Source organism: Lathyrus oleraceus, chromosome 1, assembly GCF_024323335.1.
Source record: "Lathyrus oleraceus cultivar Zhongwan6 chromosome 1, CAAS_Psat_ZW6_1.0, whole genome shotgun sequence".
In the NCBI taxonomy this organism is placed as follows: Eukaryota; Viridiplantae; Streptophyta; class Magnoliopsida; order Fabales; family Fabaceae; genus Lathyrus; species Lathyrus oleraceus.
The window spans coordinates 117,492,754-117,517,303 of record NC_066579.1 but is presented as its reverse complement, the minus strand read 5'-3'; the positions used below and the strand labels follow the sequence as shown (position 1 = coordinate 117,517,303).

Here is a 24,550-nt window from a genome sequence, read left to right as displayed (position 1 = left end):
GAAATCTCAAACCATGAGGCCTTGGCATGTTATGAACATTCCAACAAGTTTCAAATGCCATTTGTGAGGTGTTGCAAAAATCCCCACTCAAAAATTCCAATTATTTCACAAGTTGGACAATTTTGCCCCTGGTCCTTTTAACTGTACAGTTGAAATTTGACTTTTTGCATTGACCTTTTTTGAAGAAATCCAATTATGCACCATGAAAATACATGTCAAATGGAGTTTGTGCATATAAAGAACACCCAATTTGGACACCCCATGTGGAAGTTATGCCCTTCTGATTATGGGTCATTTTTGAAATTCACTGGACCATAACTTGACAACCATACATGGGATTTTCAAGTTCTTGGACTTTTTGGAATGGTGAGGACAAGATCTTCAACTTTCATGTTGGACAAATTTTGATTTGAAGCTTGTATCATGAAGTAAATTTGAGGAGCAAAACTTTCCATTTTTGGCAGGTGAGAATTACAGGTCATTTCCATTTTGGGAAACTTTTTGTCTGACTTCAATTCCTTCAACCTTGATCCTTGAAATGCCAAATGAAGCTTATATGGACATGAATGAGACCTTTCTAACCATCTCACACCTTCCAATCCCTGATTAAATGCACAGTTGACCACAGTTGACTTTTGTTGACTTTTCTTGACTGGGCCATGTTCTGATGAATTTCAAACCTCTTTCAATTGAGATCTTGATTCCAAATGATATCACAAGTTATATGAACTCTTAGTGAATGATCATGGTGTCCAAATTATTCAAGAATGGTCACCATCTAATGCTCAAGGCCTGATTTGACTGATTGACTGATGATTGCTTCAGCTGCAAGCAACATGGTTAGATGACAATATTTTTGTACATTTGGTTAGTAAACATATGAAAAGCAATGATATACCAATGCAATACATGCTTGGTGATCAAGAGCCATACTCACAAGGTATCCCACCCACTAGGAGGGAAGCTAGGGTATGCAATGATCCTTGAGGCCATGATATGAGATGTTATGGGCCATGAGGGATCTTAGGGCCAAAATTGGGGTCTTACACTATGATTCATGCTAAGAAGTTGCCTTACCACTTTTGGGATGAAGCGATGAACACTGCTTGTTATGTTCACAACAGAGTAGCCTTGAGAAAAGGAACCTCAACCACTTTATATGAAGTCTGGAAGGGAAGAAGACCTATTGTCAAATACTTCCATGTGTTTGGTAGTAAGTGCTATATCCTGGTTGATCGTGAACAAAGAAGGAAAATGGACCCCGAGAGTGATGAAGGAATATTTCTGGGCTACTCAACAAACAATAGAGCCTTTAGAGTTTTTAATTCCAGAATTAGAGTTATGATGGAATCTATCAATGTTATTGTTGATGATCAAGAGACTGATGTCACAGACGATGTTGAAACATTTCTGAATGATGCCCCAACTGAACTCCCTGATAAAAGTAGTGAGAGTGAGTCCACTCAAGCTGAACCTGCAGCTGATCAAGTAAATAAGGGACCCTCTAGCAGAATTCAGAAGGATCATCCTAAAGATCTCATTATAGGAGATCCAAATAAAGGGGTCACCACTAGATCAAGGGAAGTGATCTCACATGCATGTGTTTGTGTCAAAGATTGAGCCTAAGAATGTTAAAGAAGCTTTAACTAATGAATTATGGATCAATGCCATGCAGGAAGAGTTAGGCCAATTCAAGAGAAATGAAGCATGGGAATTGGTTCCAAGACCAGAAGGAATAAATGTTATTAGAACAAAGTGGATTTACAAGAATAAATCTGATGAAAAAGGTGTGGTTACTAGAAATAAAGCAAGATTGGTAGCACAAGGATACACTCAAGTTGAAGGAGTTGACTTTGATGAAACATTTGCTCTTGTAGCTCGCCTGGAGTCCATTAGATTATTGCTAGGAGTGGCATGTATTCTGAAGTTTAAACTCTTCCAAATGGATGTGAAAAGTGCCTTCTTAAATGGCTACTTGAATGAGGAAGTATATGTTGAACAACCAAAGGGATTCAAAGACCCAAATCTTCCAAGGTATGTGTATAAGTCGAGGAAAGCTCTTTATGGGTTGAAACAAGCTCCTAGAGCTTGGTATGAGAGACTCACAATGTTTCTTATTGATAATGGGTACAGAAAAGGAGACATTGATAAGACTTTATTTGTCAAAGATGAAGGAGGAAAGCTCATGGTTGCTCAGATCTATGTGGATGATATTGTGTTTGGTGGGATGTCAAGTAAGATGGTTCAACATTTTGTTGAGCAAATGCAGACTGAATTTGAAATGAGCTTTGTTGGTGAACTGACCTATTTTCTTGGCCTGCAAGTCAAGCAGATGGAAGATTCTATCTTTCCATCTCAAAGTAAATACGCCAAGAATATTGTTAAGAAGTTTGCCATGGAATGCATGCCACAAGAGGACACCTGCTCATACTCATTTGAAGGTGTCTAAAGATGAAAATGGGGTCAGTGTGGATCAAAGTCTCTATAGAAGCATGATAGGGAGTCTGCTATATCTTACAGCAAGCAGACCTGACATTGCTTTTGCAGTAGGTGTATGTGCTAGATATCAAGTTGAACCAAAGGTGAGCCATATCAACCAAGTGAAAAGGATCCTGAAATATGTCAATGGCACTTGTAACTATGGGATGCTATACACTCATGGATCTGAATCTGGGATGTTTGGATATTGTGATGCTGATTGGGCTGGAAGTGCTGATGATAGGAAAAACACATCAGGAGGATGTTTCTTCTTGGGGAACAACTTAATATCGTGGTTTAGTAAGAAACAAAAATTGTGTTTCGCTGTCTACTGCTGAAGCTGAATACATAGCAGCTGGAAGTAGTTGTTCTCAACTGGTGTGGATGAAACAAATGTTGACTGAATACAATGTCACACAATATGTCATGACATTGTACTGTGATAACCTGAATGCTATAAACATCTGAAAGAACCCTATTCAACACAGCAGGACCAAACATATTGATATTCGTCACCATTTTATTAGAGAACTTGTGGAGGATAAGACTGTAGTCTTAGAGCATGTTGCTACTGAGATGCAGTTAGCTGATATTTTTACAAAGGCTTTGGACGCAAATCAGTTTGAATTCCTGAGAGGAAAATTAGGGATTTGCATTTATGAAGACTTGTAACAATTAATATGAAGTGGAAAAAGTAATCAAATTATTGTCTATGTGCCTAAAATAAAATGCCCTCATTATGGTAAATCTTCACCTTGTTTTGGAAATACCATCCTCACACGCTACCCCCACAACATCATTACCTACTCCAACTCTTCCATCTTCCTTCTCTTTCTTCATATTCCTCTGTTAGGGCAACATTACCTTTTCCAGAAAAACTCCAAAATGTCACAACATCAAAATACATCTGCTTCAAAAAATACCAAGTCTACTCCAAAGGTTAGTGCTCCTCCCATGGGCATCCCTGATGATGAGATTCTGGATGTTGCTCCTCTCTCTGTTATTCCCGGCGCGGATATTAATTTGAACCAACCCATCTCCATTGATGTCTCAGCTTCTACATGCTCCAATCAAGGTAACCCCTCTTGTATTCCTTCTGGTTCAACTCTTGTCACTAACTCTAAGGAGATACACACTACACTGATCGTGTTATAAGAGACCTAGTCACTAGAATTCTTAATAAAGGCCACTCTATGAAGGGGGTTTCTACTCCCCTTTCTCAAATGTACCCCTCTCCTGAGGTTGAACAACATAGTGATAAGGATGACGATTCCTCCAGTTCTGACAAGGACTTGGCTGCTGAAGGGTTGCGCTCTCTAGGGAAGACCATGTCTGAGAAAGGGAAATCTCTGGCTTCTCACACTGCTAATGCTTCCCACTATGAGAAGCATGATGATGCAAATGTTGTGATTGATCTAGAGGATGGTAGCTCTGATGATCAAGAGGAAATCTTGATTCATCACATGAAGCCAAGTGTGGCTAAACGCATGAAGACTCGCAAAGGAAAATATGTGGCTGAACTTATGTCAGCTAGAAAAGCCAAGAAGATTGCTGGTATTGGTCCCTCCAAACCATGGAGCAAGGTTGAAGTAAAGAAGAGGAAGGTCAGAGATGATTCTGAGCCTGAAGAGGATGTTGAGGAAGATGTCCCTGACATCTCGCCTGTGAAGAAAACCACTGTTAGGAAGTCTCCTGGTAAAGTCCTTGTTGTTCATTTGGATAATATCTCCTTCCATCTTGAGGATGGAGCTGCTAAGTGGAAATTTGTGATTCAGAGAAGGGTAGCTGCGGAAAGGGAGTTGGGAAAAGATGATGCTGATGTCAAGGAGGTCATGGACCTGATAAAAGTTGTTGGGTTGTTGAAAAATGTTGTTGGGTTCTCTCCATGCTATGAAGGTTTAGTTAAGGAATTTATTGTTAACATTCCTGAGGATATTGCTGATAAGAACAGCAAGGAGTTCTGCAAGGTGTATGCGAGGGGTAAGTGTATAACATTCTCTCCTACTGTTATTAATAATTTTCTAGGCAGAAAAATTGAGGGTGCAGGAGAATTAGAAGTTACAGACAATCAAGTATGTAGGGAGATTACAGCTAGGCAGGTGAAAGTTTGGCCTGTTAAAAAGCATCTTCCTGCTGGGAAGTTGACTGTCAAGTATGATATCCTGCATAAAATAGGAGCTGCCAACTGGGTCCCTACCAACCATATCTCCAACATTTCTAATACTATTGGGAGGTTTATTTTTGCTGTTAGAACAAAAGTGAATTTTGACTATGGTAGATTTATGTTTGAACAAATCATCAAGCATGCAACTACTAATGCAATTAAGCTGCCAATTGCCTTTCCCTCTATGATCTATGGTATTATCTTGAATCAACATCCTGGTATTCTATGCTCTAATGACTTACCTAGTAGAAGAAAACCTGCTCTGTCTGTGCACTACAAACTGTTTGAAGGAAGTCATGTCGAGGATATTGTCCTCACATCTTCCATGAAGAGGTCGGCCTCAAAAGTTGGAGCTATTGCTAAGCTTAAGGAGACATACAAAGAGCTAGGTGAAGGGATAAGGATAGCCACAGCTAGAAAATAATCGTTGGAAGCCTTGATTGCAAGCCTGGAGCAGGCTAAGGGTGAAAATATTGATCATGCTAATGTCAAACATGAAGAAGAAGCTGAAGCTCATACCTCTAGTGAGAGGTCTACTAACCATGATGATACAAGTGGCAATTTTGTTTCTGGTGCTGATGAAGCTGCAAACTCAAGCTCTACTGAGTAGCTCTTTTGTCTTTGGTCCCTATTGGTTTGATGGTTTTTTGCTGTTTTGGTGGATTTCCTTGTTTTTGGTATTACTTTGTTGATTTGTTTCTCAGCATTCTTTCAGCTGTGTATGAACTTGGTGTTGTAACTTTTTAACTTTTGATATTTCAGGTTATGACTAGATGAACATTTATTTTGTCTCTTTGGTCTCTTTTGGCTAAAAAGGGGGAGAAGTAGCTATAGATGATGTAGATGAGTATCTGTGTTGTTGTTGCTCTGTTTGTCTGATACAAGGGGGGAGAATTTTCTAGTGTTTATTTGTTTGGCACAAGGGGAGGTTTCTCTGTGTTCTGTCTGAGTGAAGCAGGTTGTTGCTTGCTGAATGGGGAGATGGTGTGTTCTGAGTACAAGCGCTTGTGTGTTTACTAGTTGTTATTTTTGCTAGTAATGTGTATATGTTTACTTCTGCTGTTGAACTGATACTTTGATTGATTTCTTGCGATCGTGTGATCTGTTGTTTGTTTTAGCCAAAATTTACCAAAGGGGGAGTTTGTTGGTTCTATGTATTGGCATCAATTTTGGTAAAAACTTAGTGTTATCACAAGATGTCACGCTTGTAGTCTTGACATGTGATATCAACTTTCTGTAGGTTGTTTAATATGGTTGTGCAGGATTTATTCAAGATATCAGACCCGATGTTAAGACATGTACATACAGAACATTCAGTCTGAATGTTATGTGTTTTGTTGTTGCGCTTTTCATGCAAGTCTTTGTGTGCTTATGTGGAGATTGCATGCGTTATTCAAGGAGTAATTCTATTTAAAGCCAAAATATTATGTTTCCCAAAGAGGAATGATTTGTTACTAATTCCTAGGGAATACGCATTAGATAGGATTAGGGTTTCATGTTGCCCAGGCCCATTCATAAAGCTTCTATTTAAAGACCATGTAAACCCTGTGTAATGGGACAGAGAATATACGAACATTAAAGTCAGTGAGTATTAGGGTTGTCAGCCTAATGTGATTTTGTGAATTATGATCCATTCATTCATCTTGTTGATGTGTGAATTGGACTGAGTTTTGAGTTAAAATTTGTCCACTCTAAGCTTTGAAGTACGAGTGTATTTGTTTACTTGATTGAAGCTTTTAAGCAAGATCAAGTGTGTGTTCTTGAAGTGTATCTTCTTTCTTTGTGGTATTTGTTCTAGTATCACTGCTGTGATTGAGGGGGAGTGAGTAGGGTCTCATATCTAAGAGTTCTTAGATAGAAGTCACTGTTGGTGTAAGCCCTAGAGGCTAATAGTTTTGGTACTTGTATCGAATTATTTATTAATAATAAAAAAGGCTTTTTCTTTATTATGTTTGTTTAATAAAGTACCTAGAATAGATAGTCCGTTTAATGTATCAAGTGTGACTTAATCATGAGATCATATTAAACATAAGGACACTATTCTTAAAGTATTCGTAGTCGAGCTTTATTGTGAAGTGGGATAACATTAAAGCATTAAGACTATTATGTATATAGACTGATGATCACATCTCATGGATCATGGATAAGGAGTTATCAAGTCTTAAACATAGGTATGAATATTAAGAGTAATATTTATACTGGATTGACCCGCTATGAGAATACTATATAGAATGTTATGCAAAGTGTCATAAGTTATTCTCATGGCGATAATGGTGTATACCACCCTTCGACCTGAAACCACTATGGATCCTATATGTAGAGTCGAGTGCCTTATTGCTGATCAAACATTGTCTGTAATTGGATGACCATAAAGGCAGTTGATGGGTACTCCACGAAGCATGCTAAGGGACATGAGTGACCTGGATGGAATTTTCCCATCCTGCGTAACAGGATAAATGTCTATGGGCCCAATATTGAACTGCACAAGGATGGCACGGTTTATGCCTTGTGTTCAATATAGACATAAAGGCAAAAGGGTAATTCTACACATAATTATTATCACAGAAGGATTTGTCAGATCACATGACATTTTCGTGTCTTGGGTAGCAGTGATGTGTTGCTAGATACCGCTCACTGTTTATTATGTTAAATACGTGGTTTAATATAATTGCCAATGCCGCGAAAACCTATAGGGTCACACACAAAGGACAGATTGATGAGAGATAGAGTAATTAAGGAATACCGTAATGTACGGTGCCCTTAAGTGAATTATAGAACATCGTAAGGTACGGTGTACTTAAGTAGAATACGAAATATGGTAAGGTACCACGCGCTTAAGTGATTTTGGCATATTATAAGATATGGGCCATATACACGTGAGTGGGCTTTTTATCTTGCAGCCCACAAGTGGTTCTATAAATAGAACCCTTGTGTAGAAGCATTGTTGTAGTTGCAATTTCATTTTCTCTCTCTCTCTCTCTCTCTCTCTCTCTCTCACTCACTCACTCACTCATTCAAAGCCTTCATTCGTAGCAGCTAGCACTGAGATTGAAGGAATCCGTTCGTGTGGACTGAGTAGAGGCATTGTCATCATTCAACGTTCATGATCGCTCCGTAGATCTGCATCAAAGGTTATAATCGCCACAAGAGGTAACGATTCTATCACTGATCATGCCCATTCGTAAGGATCATTAAAGGAGAAATTTTAAATTCCGCTGCATTTTGGATTGCCCTTCTCCTTCAGTGGTATCAGAGCCTGGTTATGAAACCATGCATCTGATAGCTGTTTATTTTCTGTATTTTTCGTATTAATACGATTAAAAGACAGAACGAATCAAAGAATAAACAAGTAATTAAATTGAGATCGATCAATTTATATATATGATATAAGTAATCCTGATGCAAAATACGGTATATATGATATATTGTTTCTGTTTCATTCATTCAAACACTTAATGGTTGTTTTCCTTTGAGCGATCGATGGTCGTTTGCTTCTTGATCCGACATTAGTATGGTGAAGCAATGACATGTTGATCAATCATACTGAATCAACAATCGAGATGTGTTTGACGGTCTGAAATTGGTGCATTAGGGTTAATGACGGCACAAGGGTTGTGTTGTCAAAAAGTTATGCATTAGGGTTAATGACGGCAAAAGGGTTGTGTTGTTAAAGAGTTATGTGATTAGGGTTGTGACTGTGCAAGAGTTGTGCTTTAAAGTATCAAGTGTTGATGCGAAAAATACGTCGATTTCAAATGAATTGTTCATTAAAAATTTCGGGCAGCAGACCCTCGGCTAACTCCGCGTAGTATGATCGGTCGCCAAAATTTAATTTGGTTTTAATTAATTAAAAGAATTAAAATTAATAATAATAATGTGTTTATTATTATTGTCTTGTGGTGATCGGTTATGGCCTTAGTTTTCCTTTATTTTGTTTTGGGTTTTAAAATACGACCTGCGTGTTGTGCCTCTCTTTTAATCTCTTAATGTAACTTCTTTTCTCATCTCACTCCCTCGTATGTAAAACTAGTTTCTTTTATGTAATGTAATGTTATGAAGAAAGATAAGAATTCAATATCAAAGGAGGACAACCTTGAAGATCTTGCTTGGAGAAGCTTAGATCGTTATTAGGTTAACTTAGGTTCTCTCATTGGCTTGGGAGAACAATTGCGCTAGGGGCCATAACTGTTTCATTATGTATGTATGTTGATGCATATGATGTTGGTGTAAGCCCTAGAGGCCAATACTTTTGGTACTTGTATCGAATTATTTATTAATAATAAAAGGCATTTTCTTTATTATGGTTGATTAATAAAGTCCCTGGAATAGATAGTCCGATTAATGTATTAAGTGTGACTTAATCATGAGAACACATTAAACATAAGGGCACTATTCTTAAAAATATCCGTAGTCGAGCTTTAGTGTGAAGTGGGATAACATTAAAGCATTAAGACTATTATGTTTGTAGATTGATGATCACATCTCATGGATCATGGATAAAGAGTTATCAAGTCTTAAACATAGGTATGAATATTAGGAGTAATATTTATACCGGATTGACCCGCTATGAGAATACTATATAGAAAGTTATGCAAAGTGTCATAAGTTATTCTCATGGTGATAATAGTGTATACCACTCTTCGACCTGAAACCACTATGGATCCTAGATGTAGAGTCGAGTGCTTTGTTGCTGATCCAACGTTGTCCATAACTGGATAACCATAAAGACAGTTGATGGGTACTCCACAAAGCATACTGAGGGACATGAGTGTCCTAGATGAAATTTGCCCATCCTGCATAACAGGATAAATGTCTATGGGCCCAATATTGAACTGGACAAGGGTGACACGGTCTATACCTTGTGTTCAATATAGACATAAGGGCAAAGGGGTAATTATACACATAATTATTATCACAGGAGGTTTTGTCAGATCACATGACATTTTCGTGACTTGGGTAGCAGCGATGTGTTGTTAGATACCGCTCACTGTTTATTATGTAAAATGCGTAATTTAATATAATTGCCAACGTCGCGAAAACCTATAGGGTCACACACAAAGGACGGATTGATGAGAGATAGAGTAACTAAGGAACACTGTAAGGTACGGTGCACTTAAGTGGGAGATGAAATATGGTAAGGTACCAAATACTTAAGTGATTTTGGGCATATTATAAGATATGGGCCAAAATACACTTAAGTGGGCTTTTTAGCTTGAAGCCCACACAAGTGGTTCTATAAATAGAACCCCTTGGGTAGAAGCATTGTCACTCCAATCCACTCAGACAGAAATTCAAGTAGAGACTTGGAATTTTGTTTCCCTCTTTCTCTCACTCAAAGCCTTCATTCATAACAGCTAGCACTGCGATTGAAGGAATCCGTTCGTGTGGACTGAGTAGAGACGTTGTCATCGTTCAACGTTCGTGATTGCCCCGTGGATCTGTATCAAAGGTTTTGATCATTATCAGAGATCTGCACCAAAGGTTTGAATCGCCACAAGAGGTAACGATTCTATCACTGATCATGCCCATTCGTAAGGATCACTAAATGGAGAAATTTTTTAATTCCGCTGCGCCTTGGATGGCAATTCTCCTACATATGAATGTATGTTGATGCATGTGAGAGACGATTTATATGATAAATAAGCCGGTGAGATCAGAATAATTGCAAATTCCCTCAAATTAAATATTAAGTTTATGCTTTCCAAGTTTTATCACTCATCAAGACTAGTATCGGATAAGGTAGGTTTCGCCTACGTGAGGTGCATGTTCTATATTAGTAAGGTGCGATGGGATAATTGTAATATCCAATTGCTAAAATAATGGGTCAAACTTAACTAAACAAATTATAATAAGATTATATATGTTTAGAAGCAAGAGTTGGAAATGATCCATGTGATGGATTGGAATAAGGAGTTATTCACCCAACTAAAATATTCGAGAGTTATATTAGATACAATTGGAAGGAGTTCCTACCTAAATAACCTAGTTTTGTGTAATTCGTCTACGTGGACTTAAAACAAAGTGAAATATGGATCTCGACCCACTAGAAAATCTTCCAACGGGATTTTCTGAATCAAATGGTGAGGGTCATTTGTTTTGAGTAAAATAGTGGGAGCATATTTAATTAAAGGCCTAATTAAATATGTTATTGATACTTACATTTTCATTATTTTCATGTAGATTACCATGACAACAAACACCTCTAACAACATTTTGCGACCAATCCTTGACAAGGAAAAATTGTCTGGGACAAATTTTCTGGATTGGCACCGAAATTTGAGGATTATCCTCAAACATGATAGAAAGTTGTATGTCTTGGAGAAACCTGTTCCAGAAGAGGAACCTCCTAGTTCTGCACCTAAGGCAGAAAGAGATGCTTATAAGAAGCATGTCAATGATGCCAATGAAACTGCTTGTCTCATGCTAGCTACCATGAACTCAGAGTTGCAAAAGCAACATGAGAACATGGCAGCGTTCGATATGATCGAACACCTCAAGATGCTCTATCAAGAGCAAGCAAGGCATGAAAGGTTTGAAGTTTCAAAATCCTTTTTTCAAGGCAAGTTAGCTGAGGGAGCCCTTGTAGGTCCCCATGTGCTCAAGATGATTGGGTATGTGGAAAACCTTGAGAGGTTGGGTTTTCCCCTCGGAAAGGAACTTGCGACTGATTTAATATTGCAATCGTTACTAGATAGATTCAGTCAATTTGTCCTAAATTTCAATATGAATGATATGGACAAATCTCTTCCTGGACTGCTAGCCATGTTAAGAACTGTTGAGCAGAATCTGAAGTCAAAAGGGAAGTCAATTCTGATGATCGGAAATGGAAAGAGGCAGAACAAAAGGCCTACCAAGCAGGGTGATAAAGGGAAAGGCAAGGAAGTTGCCAAACCCAAACCCACTGTTGCTGCTTTGAAGCCTAGTGGAGGCATAGCAAAAGAAGACACCTGTTTCCATTGCGGTAAGACCGGACACTGGAAGAGAAACTGCCCAAAGTACCTGGAAAATAAGAAGAATGGAGTAGAGACTTCAACTTCAGGTATTTTTGTTATTGAAATTAATTTATCTACTTCTGCATCATGGGTATTAGATATTGGATGCGGTTCTCACATTTGTACCAATGTGCAGGGACTAAAAAGGAGTAGAGATTTGGCAAAAGGTGAAGTTGACCTACGAGTTGGCAATGGAGCAAAGGTTGCTGCTTTAGCCGTAGGAACTTATGTATTGACTTTACCTAGTGGTTTAATAATTCAGTTAGAGAACTGTTATTATGTACCTGCAATTAGCAGGAATATTATTTCCGTTTCTTGTTTGGACAAGTTTGGTTTTTCATTTATAATAAAGAACAATTGTTGCTCAATTTATTTGAATGATATATTCTATGCTACTGCACAAATGAACAATGGACTATATGTCCTTGATCTTGAAATGCTTATTTATAACATTAATACTAAAAGGATGAAACCTAATGAGTTAAATCCAACTTACCTTTGGCATTGTCGATTAGGCCATATAAATGAGAAGCGCATTTCCAAACTCCATAAAGATGGATTGTTGGACTCTTTTGATTATGAATCATATGAGACATACATATCTTGTTTAATTGGAAATATGACAAAGTCTCCATTCACAGGAAAAGGTGAAAGAGCTAATGATCTTTTGGCCCTCATACATACTGATGTATGTGGACCACTGAACATACTAGCAAGAGGAGGTTTTCAGTACTTCATCACATTTACTGATGATTTCAGTAGATATAGTTATGTGTATTTAATGAAACGCAAATCAGAGTCCTATAGTTTGATGACCATCTGAAAGAGTGTGGGATCCTATACCAACTTACTCCTCCTGGAACACCCCAATGGAATGGTCTATCTGAGAGAAGAAATCGAACCCTGTTAGACATGGTCCGATCCATGATGAGTCACGCCGATCTTCCAAACTCCTTTTGGGGACATGCACTATTGACAACAGCTTACACACTTAACTGTGTTCCATCCAAAAAGGTTGAGAAGACACCATATGATATATGAAGTGGTAAGAAACCACATATGTTTTACATGAAGATTTGGGGTTGCGAAGTTTATGTGAAATGACAAATTTCAACTAAGCTTGAGCCCAAATCTAACAAATGCTTATTTGTGGGGTATCCTAAAGAAACAAGAGGGTATTACTTCTACAATCCTTCTGAGGGCAAAGTATTTGTCGCTCGAACTAGAGTTTTCCTAGAAAAGGATTTTATTTCCAAAGGAATCAGTGGGAGGAAAGTAGAGCTTGAAGAAATTCAAGAATCACAAAGCATCGGTACACCTATGGAGGAATTAGAGCAGGAAACACAAGTAGTTGTGGAAGAGCAACCTGCTCAAGTAGAACAAGACCAGCGTAGGTCAAGCAGGATACGTCACATACCTGAGAGATATGGATATCTCATAACTGATCAAGGTGATGTATTACTCATGGATCAAGATGAGCCTGTGACCTACCAAGAGGCCATAACTGGTCCCGAGTCTGAGAAGTGGCTAGAAGCCATGAAATCTGAAATGGATTCCATGTACACAAACCAAGTTTGGACCTTGGTAGAGCCTCCTGTAGGAGTTAACCCTATAGGATGCAAGTGGGTCTTCAAAAAGAAGACTGACATGGATGGTAAGGTACATACCTATAAGGCAAGACTGGTTGCAAAAGGATATAAACAAATTCATAGGGTTGACTATGATGAAACCTTTTCACCAGTTGCAATGCTTAAATCTGTTCGGATTTTACTTGCTATCGCTGCATATCATGATTATGAAATATGGCAGATGGATGTCAAAATTGCTTTCCTTAATTGGAATCTTCTTGAGGATGTGTACATGACACAACTTGAAGGATTTGACATACCAGAAGAAGCCCAAAAGATATGTAAGTTACAAAGATCAATCTATGGATTGAAGCAAGCTTCCAGAAGCTGGAATCTTCGTTTTGATGAAACGGTAAAACAATATGGATTCATCAAGAACGAAGATGAGCCTTGTGTCTACAAGAAGGTTAGTGGGAGCATGATCATTTTCCTGGTATTATATGTAGATGACATATTACTCATTGGAAACGATGTCCCTACCCTGCAACAAGTAAAGTCTTGGTTGGGGAAATGCTTTTCTATGAAAGACCTAGGTGAAGCAGCCTATATATTAGGAATCAGAATCTATAGAGATAGATCACAAAAACTGCTTGGCCTAAGTCAGAGTACGTACATAGACAAAGTGCTGAGACGCTTTAATATGCATGATTCCAAGAAAGGATTCATACCTATGCAACATGGTCTGTGTCTATCAAAAACACAATCCCCTTCAACCAAGGAAGAAAGGGATCGCATGAATAAGATTCCATACGCATCTGCAATAGGATCTATCATGTATGCCATGTTATGTACTCGACCAGATGTCTCGTATGCTTTAAGTGCAACGAGTAGGTACCAATCTGATCCTGATGATGCCCATTGGGTAGCTGTCAAGAATATCCTTAAGTATTTGAGAAAGACTAAGGACTCATTCTTGATATATTGAGGTCAGGAAGAGTTGGTTGTAATTGGATACATCGATGCTAGCTTCCAGACAGATAAGGATGACTTTAGATCGCAATCTGGTTATGTGTTTTGCTTAAACGGTGGTGCTGTGAGCTGGAAAAGTTCAAAGCAAGATACAGTTGCTGATTCTACAACCGAGGCCGAGTATATTGCTGCCTCAAGTGCAACAAAGGAAGCTGTTTGGATCAAAAAGTTCATTAGTGAACTTGGCATAGTTCCTAGCATTGTGGATCCCATTGGTCTCTATTGTGATAACAATGGTGATATCACACAAGCTAAGGAGCCTAGATCTCACCAACGATCCAAACATATACTTAGGCGTTATCACCTCATTCGAGAGATAATAGATAGAGGAGATGTGAAAATATGCAGAGTACCTACACTTGACAATATTGTTGACCCACTGATAAAGCCTCTTGCGCAGCAGAAGCATGATGGCCATACTAGATCTATGGACATTAGGGGTATGCCTGATTGGCTCTAGTGCTAGTGGGAGATTGTTGGTGTAAGCCCTAGAGGCCAATACTTTTGGTACTTGTATAGAATTATTTATTAATAATAAAAAAGGATTTTTCTTTATTATGTTTGTTTAATAAAGTCCCTAGAATAGATAGTCCGTTTAATGTATCAAGTGTGACTTAATCATGAGATCATATTAAACATAAGGACACTATTCTTAAAGTATCCGTAGTCGAGCTTTATTGTGAAGTGTGATAACATTAAAGCATTAAGACTATTATGTATATAGACTGATGATCACATCTCATGGATCATGGATAAGGAGTTATCAAGTCTTAAATATAGGTATGAATATTAAGAGTAATATTTATACTGGATTGACCCGCTATGAGAATACTATATAGAATGTTATGCAAAGTGTCATAAGTTATTCTCATGGTGATAATGGTGTATACCACCCTTCGACCTAAAACTACTATGGATCCTAGATGTAGAGTCGAGTGCCTTATTGCTGATCAAACGTTGTCCGTAATTGGATGACCATAAAGACAGTTGATGGATACTCCACAAAGCATGCTAAGGGACATGCGTGACCTAGATGGAATTTGCTCATCCTGCGTAACAAGATAAATGTTTATGAGCCCAATATTGAACTGGACAAGGATGACACGGTCTATGCCTTGTGTTCAATATAGACATAAGGGCAAAAGGGTAATTATACATATAATTATTATCACAGAAGGATTTGTCAGATCACATGACATTTTCGTGTCTTGGGTAGCAGTGATGTGTTGCTAGATACCGCTCACTGTTTATTATGTTAAATACATGATTTAATATAATTGCCAATGTCGCGAAAACCTATAGGGTCACACACAAAGGACGGATTGATGATAGATAGAGTAATTAAGGAATATCGTAATGTACGGTGCCCTTAAGTGAATTATAGAACATCGTAAGGTACAGTGTACTTAAGTAGAATACGAAATATGGTAAGGTACCACGCGCTTAAGTGATTTTGGCATAATATAAGATATGGGCCATATACACTTGAGTGGGTTTTTTAGCTTGCAGCCCACACAAGTGGTTCTATAAATAGAACCCTTGTGTAGAAGCATTGTTGCAGTTGCAATTTCGTTTTCTCTCTCTCTCTCTCTCTCTCTCTCTCTCTCTCTCTCACTCAAAGCCTTCATTCGTAGCAGTTAGCACTGAGATTGAAGGAATCCGTTCGTGTGGACTGAGTAGAGGCGTTGTCATCGTTCAACGTTCGTGATCGCTTCGTAGATCTGCATCAAAGGTTATAATCGCCACAAGAGGTAACGATTCTATCACTGATCATGCCCATTCGTAAGGATCATTAAAGGAGAAATTTTAAATTCCGCTGCGTTTTGGATCTCTCTTCTCCTTCAGTCACACGGGTAGAGATTAGGTGAAAAGACTGTAACTTGAAGTTGTTTACTAAGAATCTTTAAACTAATTTTGTTTAATGGATTTCCTTCCTGGCTTGGTAGCCCCCAGACGTAGATGTGTTTGCACCGAACTGGGTTAACAATTGCCTCTGTCGTTTTTCAATTGTTTAATAAGTTTATTCTGTTTATATTTCATCTGTTGTTCAGATATTAGTGTCGTGACATTACCTTCGACATCTCATATCTGATACCAGAATTTCAGCAGCATTAAACCTTTCTCTTGTCATACTTCTCATTCCCCTTTTTAGCACTCTTATGCCTTCAAGAAGTTGAGGTTTCTGACTTCTGAACACCATCAGATCTCTTCCTGGCTTCTGACCAAGACTGCTTCTGATATTTTTTACCAGAAGCTCCTTTTAGAGTCTGTTGCCCTACCTCCATTTCAAAGTTTCTCTCAGTTAGACACAACTCTTATGCTTCTAGACTGCTTTGCAGCTTTTTTATCCTCATAGTGCTAAGATCCTTAGAATGTTCAATTGCTACAACAATGTAATCAAACTGAGGAGTAAGATATTTAAGTACCTTGTTAATAATACTTTTTTCAGAGAGAGCTTTTCCACACGACTTCATCTTATTTGTGATCAGAATCACTCTGGGGATGTAGTCAGGTACCTTCTCATTATTCTTCCTGCAGAGATTCTCATAGTGCTTACATAGAGACTAAAGTTTCACCTTCTTCACTAATGCATCACCGTTGTAGCATTGTACCAGTGTGTCCCATGCAGCCTTCGCCATCGTCAAATCAACGATTTTCTCAAAAACATTCACATTCACACACTGATGGATATAGAACAATGCCTTCTGATCCTTCCTCCTCATATCATGTTAAGCATTTCTCTGTGCATCTGTTGCATTTTTAACAACCAGAACGTAACTTTTGTTGATGAGATCAAGAACATCTTGAGCGTTAAACAACACATGCATCTGAGTCATCCAACGATTCTAGTTCTTACCATCGAACACTTAAGGCTTAGTACTCATATTACCATTTATGTTCATCTTTAACCTTGTGCAGTTCACTCGGATCTCACTAGACACAAGTGTTTCTCAATCCCCCATAATTAAGAAATGTGATTCTGAAACGATTCTAATCAAAAGTTCAACACGAGCTCAAGAAACAAAATCAATCACACAAAGCCTCACCTTCATTCGTGTTTCTCTGTGGATCCGAATTGGAGCTTTGGGTACCAATTTTTGGTGCACAAGATGAAGAAGATGGAGATGAAATAAGAGAGATAAAAGAGAATAACAAACTTCCACTACTCTACTAAAACGGTTGCAACAAAATGGTTGCGCACACACACACACACACATATACACTCATCTGTTGTAATGCGTATTATAGTACTTAATGGCTAAGCACACTACTTCTTATATACACAAACAATAACGCCACAAAGGTGACATGCTAACCTACATTATCTAGGTTAAGCTTAACAAAACAAATACTACTAATGCTGAAAATGAATTACTTCTAACAATTGAGGGCATGAGTTTATATAGGCCCTAATAACAAATATGTTAGAGTTTAAGGTCCTCGTAAGAAAATTTGCTAAAATACCTCAAAAATAAACTAACATAAAAAATAACTAAAAATAACAAAAAAATACAGAAATATATATTCAATAATTAAGTTGTAACAGTCCACCGCAAACTGGAATGGATGTCAATCATTCCTAGTTTATGAGCAAATGAAGTGAAAAGATTAAGATGGATGGATTTAGTAAAGAGATTTGCCACTTAGTTTGCTGAATTCATGGGCTGCAAATGTATAATTTTGGCTTGGAGTTTGTCTCGAACGAGGTGACTGTCCATTTTAATGTGATCCGTTCGTTCGTGAAAGATGGGGTTGGATGAAATGCGATGGAGCTCCGATTGTCACAAAATAACGTGATAGACTATGTGTGTGTGTGTGTATGTGTTATACAAAAATTATGTAAAAAATATAGCAGCCACTATGCCTCACAAGAAGTGTTGGCCAAAGCACTATATTTTGTCTCAGAAGAATATTGGGACACAACAGTCTGCTTATTGGACATCCAACATATGAGATTGGAACCGAGGAAGAAAGTGAATCCAGTAATAGACCTTCGAGTGGTTGTACAAGAGCCCTAATCAGAATCCATGAAACTTATGATGTCAAGAGAATACTTCTTCCTGAAATTGAGACCCAACGTAGGGGCCTTTTGATGTAATATAAAACCCGTGTAGCAACCAACACGTGTGTGTTGGTTGGTGTAGCCAAGTATTGGCTTAAACTGCAAACAACAAATGTAATTTCAAGTCGTGAGTGTGTAAAGTAGAGTAATTTACCAATTAGGCTCCTGAAAGCATATAGGCTGGAAGAATTATATCATCTTTTTTGTCCAACAAACATCCATGGTCCATTGAAGGATGCAAGCTTTGCTGCAAGAAGGCTCGTATCCTGTAATAAATCCAAGTTATATTTCATTTGGCATAAGGTAATTCATGTGGAAGACCTAGCAATCTTGAATCCAAGAAAATATTTGAGATATCATAGATCTTTAATGCTGAAACTTGTGTCTAAAATCTGATTAATGTTAGATCATTTCCTGCAAGGATGAGATCATCAACATATATGAGAATACCAGCAAATTAATTAAGAGATTTCTTAGTAAACAAAGAGTAATATGATTTACATTGATGATAACCAAGGTTAAAGATAGTTTTCATACCCCAAAGTTCACCTTACCCTTCACAATGATCACCTAGGTCAATAACCTTAATCATATGCATACCACCACTTCATCATTTCATTTGTATTTAGCATTATTCAAACAAGGAGATTGCTTCATGGCATTCAAGTATGCCTAAACCCTAATTGGGGAGGCTCCACATTGTGGTTTGCTTTAGAAAACCTATTTTCTTGGTTTATGACATTGATATACCATTTGACTTGCATGGTTAATCACTTACCTTGAGGCATCTAATCAAGCATGACCATGCATTGATCTTTAGGTTTGGCACATATCTTGTTGTTTAGGTGTCCATTTAGTTTTATGCCTCACTTCACTCATAGATTCGTGCTCATTCAAAATCATCAATTGATTATTGATTCCATATTTCTTGATGCAATGATTCATTAGTACATCCATACTTCCATCCATTTCTTTTGGCCTTAGTTTATTTTCATTCAAGGTCCTTCGTTCATTGTGATACATATCATGATAGTTCGTGTCATTAGTTGGTTCGTTCATGAGTTACCCTAGGGCTTGTATTCCATTGGTTCAAATCCATATTAGGGCATGCCATGGTTCATAAGTATAAATAGTCTTCTTAAAATCCAAGTCATTTGGTTTGCTTGGCTTGTAAGTCTTGTTATCATTTGGATTCATTGGTCCACGGTATGTCATTTTTATATTCGTCATTATATTACCCATTGCATGATACATGGTTCATAATGCATGTTCAAATTTGAATTTAGTAAGGAACCTTTGTTTGAATTTCAATATAAGAACCATTTTTGTTCATTAATCATGTCACTTTGCATAAATGTCCATAGTTACATCATCCTTACAAGAAAACAACTTTGACCAAAGTTAACCCACCTCTTTCATAAAAGACCTAAACTTCATAGTCCATTGCATACATACACTTCATGCATTTGATGTGGCAAAAGAAAGGGAAATTTGATTGAATTTTGAATCAAATAATCACATGGAGGAAGTGCTCATTAAATGAGCCACGATTTTCATTTTTACAAGTATTTCATTTTATCCATCACACGAGTATAATTCAAATCATGGTCTAGCTTGGCTTAAATGACAAGAAAGGCCTTAGTTCATCCATCTCAAATTAGGTTTTAGTGAAGAATTCAAGAGGTTACCAAGTGGTTCTATTTTGATCCTTGAATCAAATTCAAGTTTGAAGCATTATTCTTGTCATTTAAAATTCCATCCATTTTCAAAATCACACAAGGGGACAAGTACCAAGTTCCAATTATCATGGTTTTATCATAGTTCAAGCAAGTTCAAAAAGAGCATGGTATTTCAAGCATGGCTCAAGAAAGCATTTGGGGTGAATAACATACATCATTAAGGCCCAAATAAAGATTTACAAGAGAATCCCAATACAAGTTATTTTACAAGGCATGTGCAAAAGAATTATCAAGGAACCAATTTGCAAATTCAACGGCAATGCAGGGAATATAATTCAAAAGCGCAACAATGCACCTCCCTGCAGGTCCTGAATTTCACAACTGAAACTTTAAATGCAAAATCCTAAACTACCCCTTTTAACCAACTCTATAAAATAGACTGAATCAACATCGCTAGCGGGGACGTTTTTCACCATTCTCTAATCTTCACATCATTCTGCATGCACCAAAACTCCCCACACTCCCATCTAAATCACCTTAAACCTTCTTCAACCCCAAGCTCTCCAAACTCTTCTCAATTCTCCATTCTTCACTATAACAAAGAACATATAACAAACAATTTAGAATAAAATCTCTGTTACATAATCCATGCTCACCGCCCCACCAAAGAACCTACCATTTTTGTAAGCCATTTAAGAGCTAATTCAGAAACGCACATCAACATCACCTTAGAAATTCACAATGCAGCAATCACAACATAAGGTGCAAGTTATTCATCAACAAGTTCAAGAAGGCGACGAAGAAATCAAGAATAATACAATGCATAAACAAGAACAAGAAGAAACATCACGAAGAATAAATGAGGAATGAAATGAATACCTGGAGATTGTCATTGTTGAGCCGCCAAGCCGAACTCCTCAGGTACAGGCTAATGCGATTTTATGCTTAAATTCGTGAAGCACGACGACTTAGGGCTCCGATTGTATGCTTGTTGTAACTCACCGTGAAGCTTAAAGATCTGTTTGGTATTTTCGATCCAAATCCATGATTAATTGTGTGTCTTGATTCTAAAATCGAACGTATGTAGATTTGATGGAATTTTGTTTGGTCATTTTCTTGTTGAATCTGGAATTGAGATGAAGGCGTCGCGATTTTGTGTTCTTGCGTTCAAGCTAGAGAGAAGGACGCAGGCGAAAGTGACTGGACATTTATGTTTTTCATCGCTGTTTGTGGTTTTTGGTTGAATTGCAACGAATCATGGGTCGTGGCCATAGTTGACCCAAGTGTTGACAAATCCCAACGCCTATTCTTGTATTTTGCACCTCCAACTGGTCCACTACACTCCCCTGGTTGAACTAGACGTGGCCAATTGGGGCGTGGCCTTGGGCCTGCACCTCAATTTATTTTTTGGTTGAACCTATTTACTTAATTATATTCATGTTGGTTATCTTGATTAATTAGATTTGGTTTAGAAGCTAATTAGGGATGTGGATTTTAGAATATTAGAATTTTAGAAGTAGATTTAGAATTTTAATTAAAGGATTAGGTTAATTAGGTTAATCATGTTAGTTAGAGGTTAATTAGATTTTAAATTTTATAATTTTAGAATATTAGGTTAATTAGAATATTAGAATTTGAATTTCATTTTCTTTTCTTCTTGCAATCTCGATTGATCATGAACATTGACTATTAACATTTAACCATTGACTTGTATTTCTTTTCATTTTGTTTTGATGGCTTGATTGATAGATCATCCACATTTTAAATCATTGATAGATGGATTTTTAGGTCAATTTAATCTTCTTTGATTCAAACACATTGCTAAATTATCATTGGATCATTTTCGATACTTTGAATCATTGATAGGTTATCCCTTAATGCGCCATATTTTGAGTCCTTTGATTTGTGGATAGATGATCTCAAGTAATCGCTCCTTTTTAAATTGACTTCTAACATCTAAATTCTATCATTTAAATTTAAATTCTATCATTTAAATTTAAATTCTTTCAATTTATTTAATTCTCATTCATCATCACCGCCATCATCATTCTCCATTATTATTGCTTTATTTTGTTTAATCTAAAATGAACAAAAACATGATAAAAAGGGAAAGTGCTAAAAATACTTCATTTGAGGAATATTGGACTATGGACTTAATGTTAGACCTTAGCATTAGACATGGAGTATTATGGACCATATGGACCTTGTGTATGACCTAAGCTTGGATACTTAAAGGACTTTTTTGTACCCTTGCTTGGACCTTGGACCAATGTGATTGACCCATGCAACTTGGAGCATTATGGACTTGTAATATTTCATTATAAAAGGGAGTTCATGACACTACCTTAGGGATACATGTTTTGTAATTCCATTATTCAATTGTTATCTTAGGACATAATTCACATACAAGGCTTTCTCTTAGACTACCTTACAATGAGACCATTTATTTCTCGCACAAATCGCTTGTATTTTTCATGTATCCCTCTCCCCATATTGGTGTACTTTTTACTCGCTTTCCTTTATTTTGTTGTTGCTTGTTAGCCAACCTTAGGATTTAGGATCTTCACAATTTCTTAAACAAGAAGCAAACACTTGATCCAACGTTAAGCGGTATTTTCTCAAATCAAATTCAAAACACAATAAAATACGATTAGGATTGTATGCCACGGGCCTTAAGTGGTAGAGAAGAGATGAGAATAGAGCTTTCCTACCCTCATTCTGAGTATTTTGAACACAAGATGCCTGACTTGGTAGTTCGAAATATTCACATTTATCCATAGTATTTAGTGCAATCTGAAGTCAAGAAAAATCTCTTTTCCAAACATAAAATCAATATCAACTCACCAAACCTTTTGTTTTAGCCTTGGGGCATCACTCTGAAAATCCTTTTTCAAGGTATAAAATCAACAAAACAAACAAACATTTTTACCACGAACTACGAGGCTCTGATTTCTCACTTCAACAAGTGAGCATACGTAGGCATAAGGGCCCAAATCCTTGTCGAGCACACTAATAAAAATCATTTTCACTTCGTAAACCTTTAGAAAGTAAGCATTAAGATAACAACGCTCATTCAAGCGTAGATATCCTAGATGGTTACCATCGAGTATGATGGATGTGAGGGGTGCTAATTCCCTCCCCTTGCATAACCTACTTCTGAACCTCTTCGTGGTTGCGATGACCATTCTTTTGGAGTTTTCTAGATATTTTCCCTTTCCTATGGAATAAATAAAATTCGATGGAGACTATGTATTTTTCGCGTAGCGCCAGCTGGAGACTCTGGTGGGGACCCAGTTTCCCTAAGCAAGTCAAGCCTAGTCTAGGTTGCTTCCTCACATGTTTGGGTGTTTATATTTTTGCATTACTTGCCTTATTTATTGCCTTTTGCTCTAAAGTTTCATTGGATATCTGTTATGTGGTTCCTAGGTGTTGTGGTATTAAATGGATATTACCTTGATTGCGAAAACCTTGTGGGAAAGACTCTCTACCCGATTCTAGAGGGATAACTTGAGATATGAGAGATTGTGTAGTATGGGCCACCGAGAAGCTTTTCTCGTAAGGGTCGATACGAGAACCTCACTTGGAGTAGATTCTTTTGAGAATATTAACGACCGTTAAGCTTTTGGCGTAAGCGATCAATGTTTTCATTAGGATCCATAACTCTAAGGACCTTCATAGATACTTGAACATTTGGCCAACTAGGATCAATGGTCGCGTAGTACGGGTCCCAGAGAAGCTTTTCTCACGAGGGTCGGTACGAAGATATCACTCAGAGTAGATTTTCTTAATGGAGTTGTCGCCTGGAAAGTAAATTGACATAAGTGGAAAAAATTCAAGGAAATCCATGACTCTGGGACCCTTTATCTAGAACCCAATATCGATGATCACGTATTGCGGGTCCCCGAGAAGCTTTTCTTGTGTGGGTTGGTACGAAGACCTCACCCATAATAAATTCATTTTATGGAGTTGTCAACTGGAAAGCTTTTTCTGTAAGTGGCAAACATTCATTTGAATCCATGACTCTAGGGTTCCTATTTATAACCCTAAATCATACCCAGTGAGATCCCTAATATGGAAATCAATCATTGTTATCCTCTATTCGTACCTCGAATTTTTGAATCTATATGCCTGAATTTCATTCATTCACTCATTCATGCATCATAAAATCTTCAAACATAATATTCATGCATCATTCTGCACATCATCATACAAAGCCAAAAAAACCTACCACTTGGCATTTCTGTCCAGAATCATCCATACTCCAGTTGACTTCCTGGCATTCTAGCAACACCCGAAGCTACCAAAGGTTTCTCATGGATTAGTTGGAGTAGAGTCAGGCTGCATTGAGGGAGGAGGTGACCCACGTGCGCACCCAGATGGGTCAACTGATGGAAGCCATTCAAGTTGTGGCCAGAGGTCAAGAAGGTTAGGAGCCAAGAAGAACTCCGACAAGCTGCTCTAAGGAATGCTGTTGAAAATCCTCTTGTATCACCTCCGGTGAATCCTCCAGTGCATATCCCTATTAGTGCTCATCCACCTCCTGGAGGGGGCCTAATGAGTTAGAATTTTGTGCCTGC

General features: G+C 37.7%; 1 protein-coding gene and 1 long non-coding RNA gene across 2 annotated transcripts; one reads left to right on the top strand and one right to left on the bottom strand.

The window, feature by feature from the left end:
* The first annotated feature begins 3,363 nt into the window (after positions 1-3,363).
* LOC127094841 (uncharacterized) lies at positions 3,364-5,066 on the top strand. Its single transcript, XM_051033614.1, has 2 exons — positions 3,364-3,553; positions 3,604-5,066. Exons 1-2 carry the CDS (start codon positions 3,364-3,366, stop codon positions 5,064-5,066), a joined length of 1,653 nt encoding a protein of 550 aa, XP_050889571.1.
* A 15,101-nt stretch (positions 5,067-20,167) lies between these two features.
* Positions 20,168-21,319, bottom strand: LOC127120881 (uncharacterized). The gene is made up of 2 exons (XR_007803274.1): positions 20,853-21,319; positions 20,168-20,565 (listed from the first exon to the last, which is right to left on the bottom strand). It is a non-coding gene; the product is annotated as an uncharacterized LOC127120881 (long non-coding RNA).
* Positions 21,320-24,550: the final 3,231 nt, after the last annotated feature.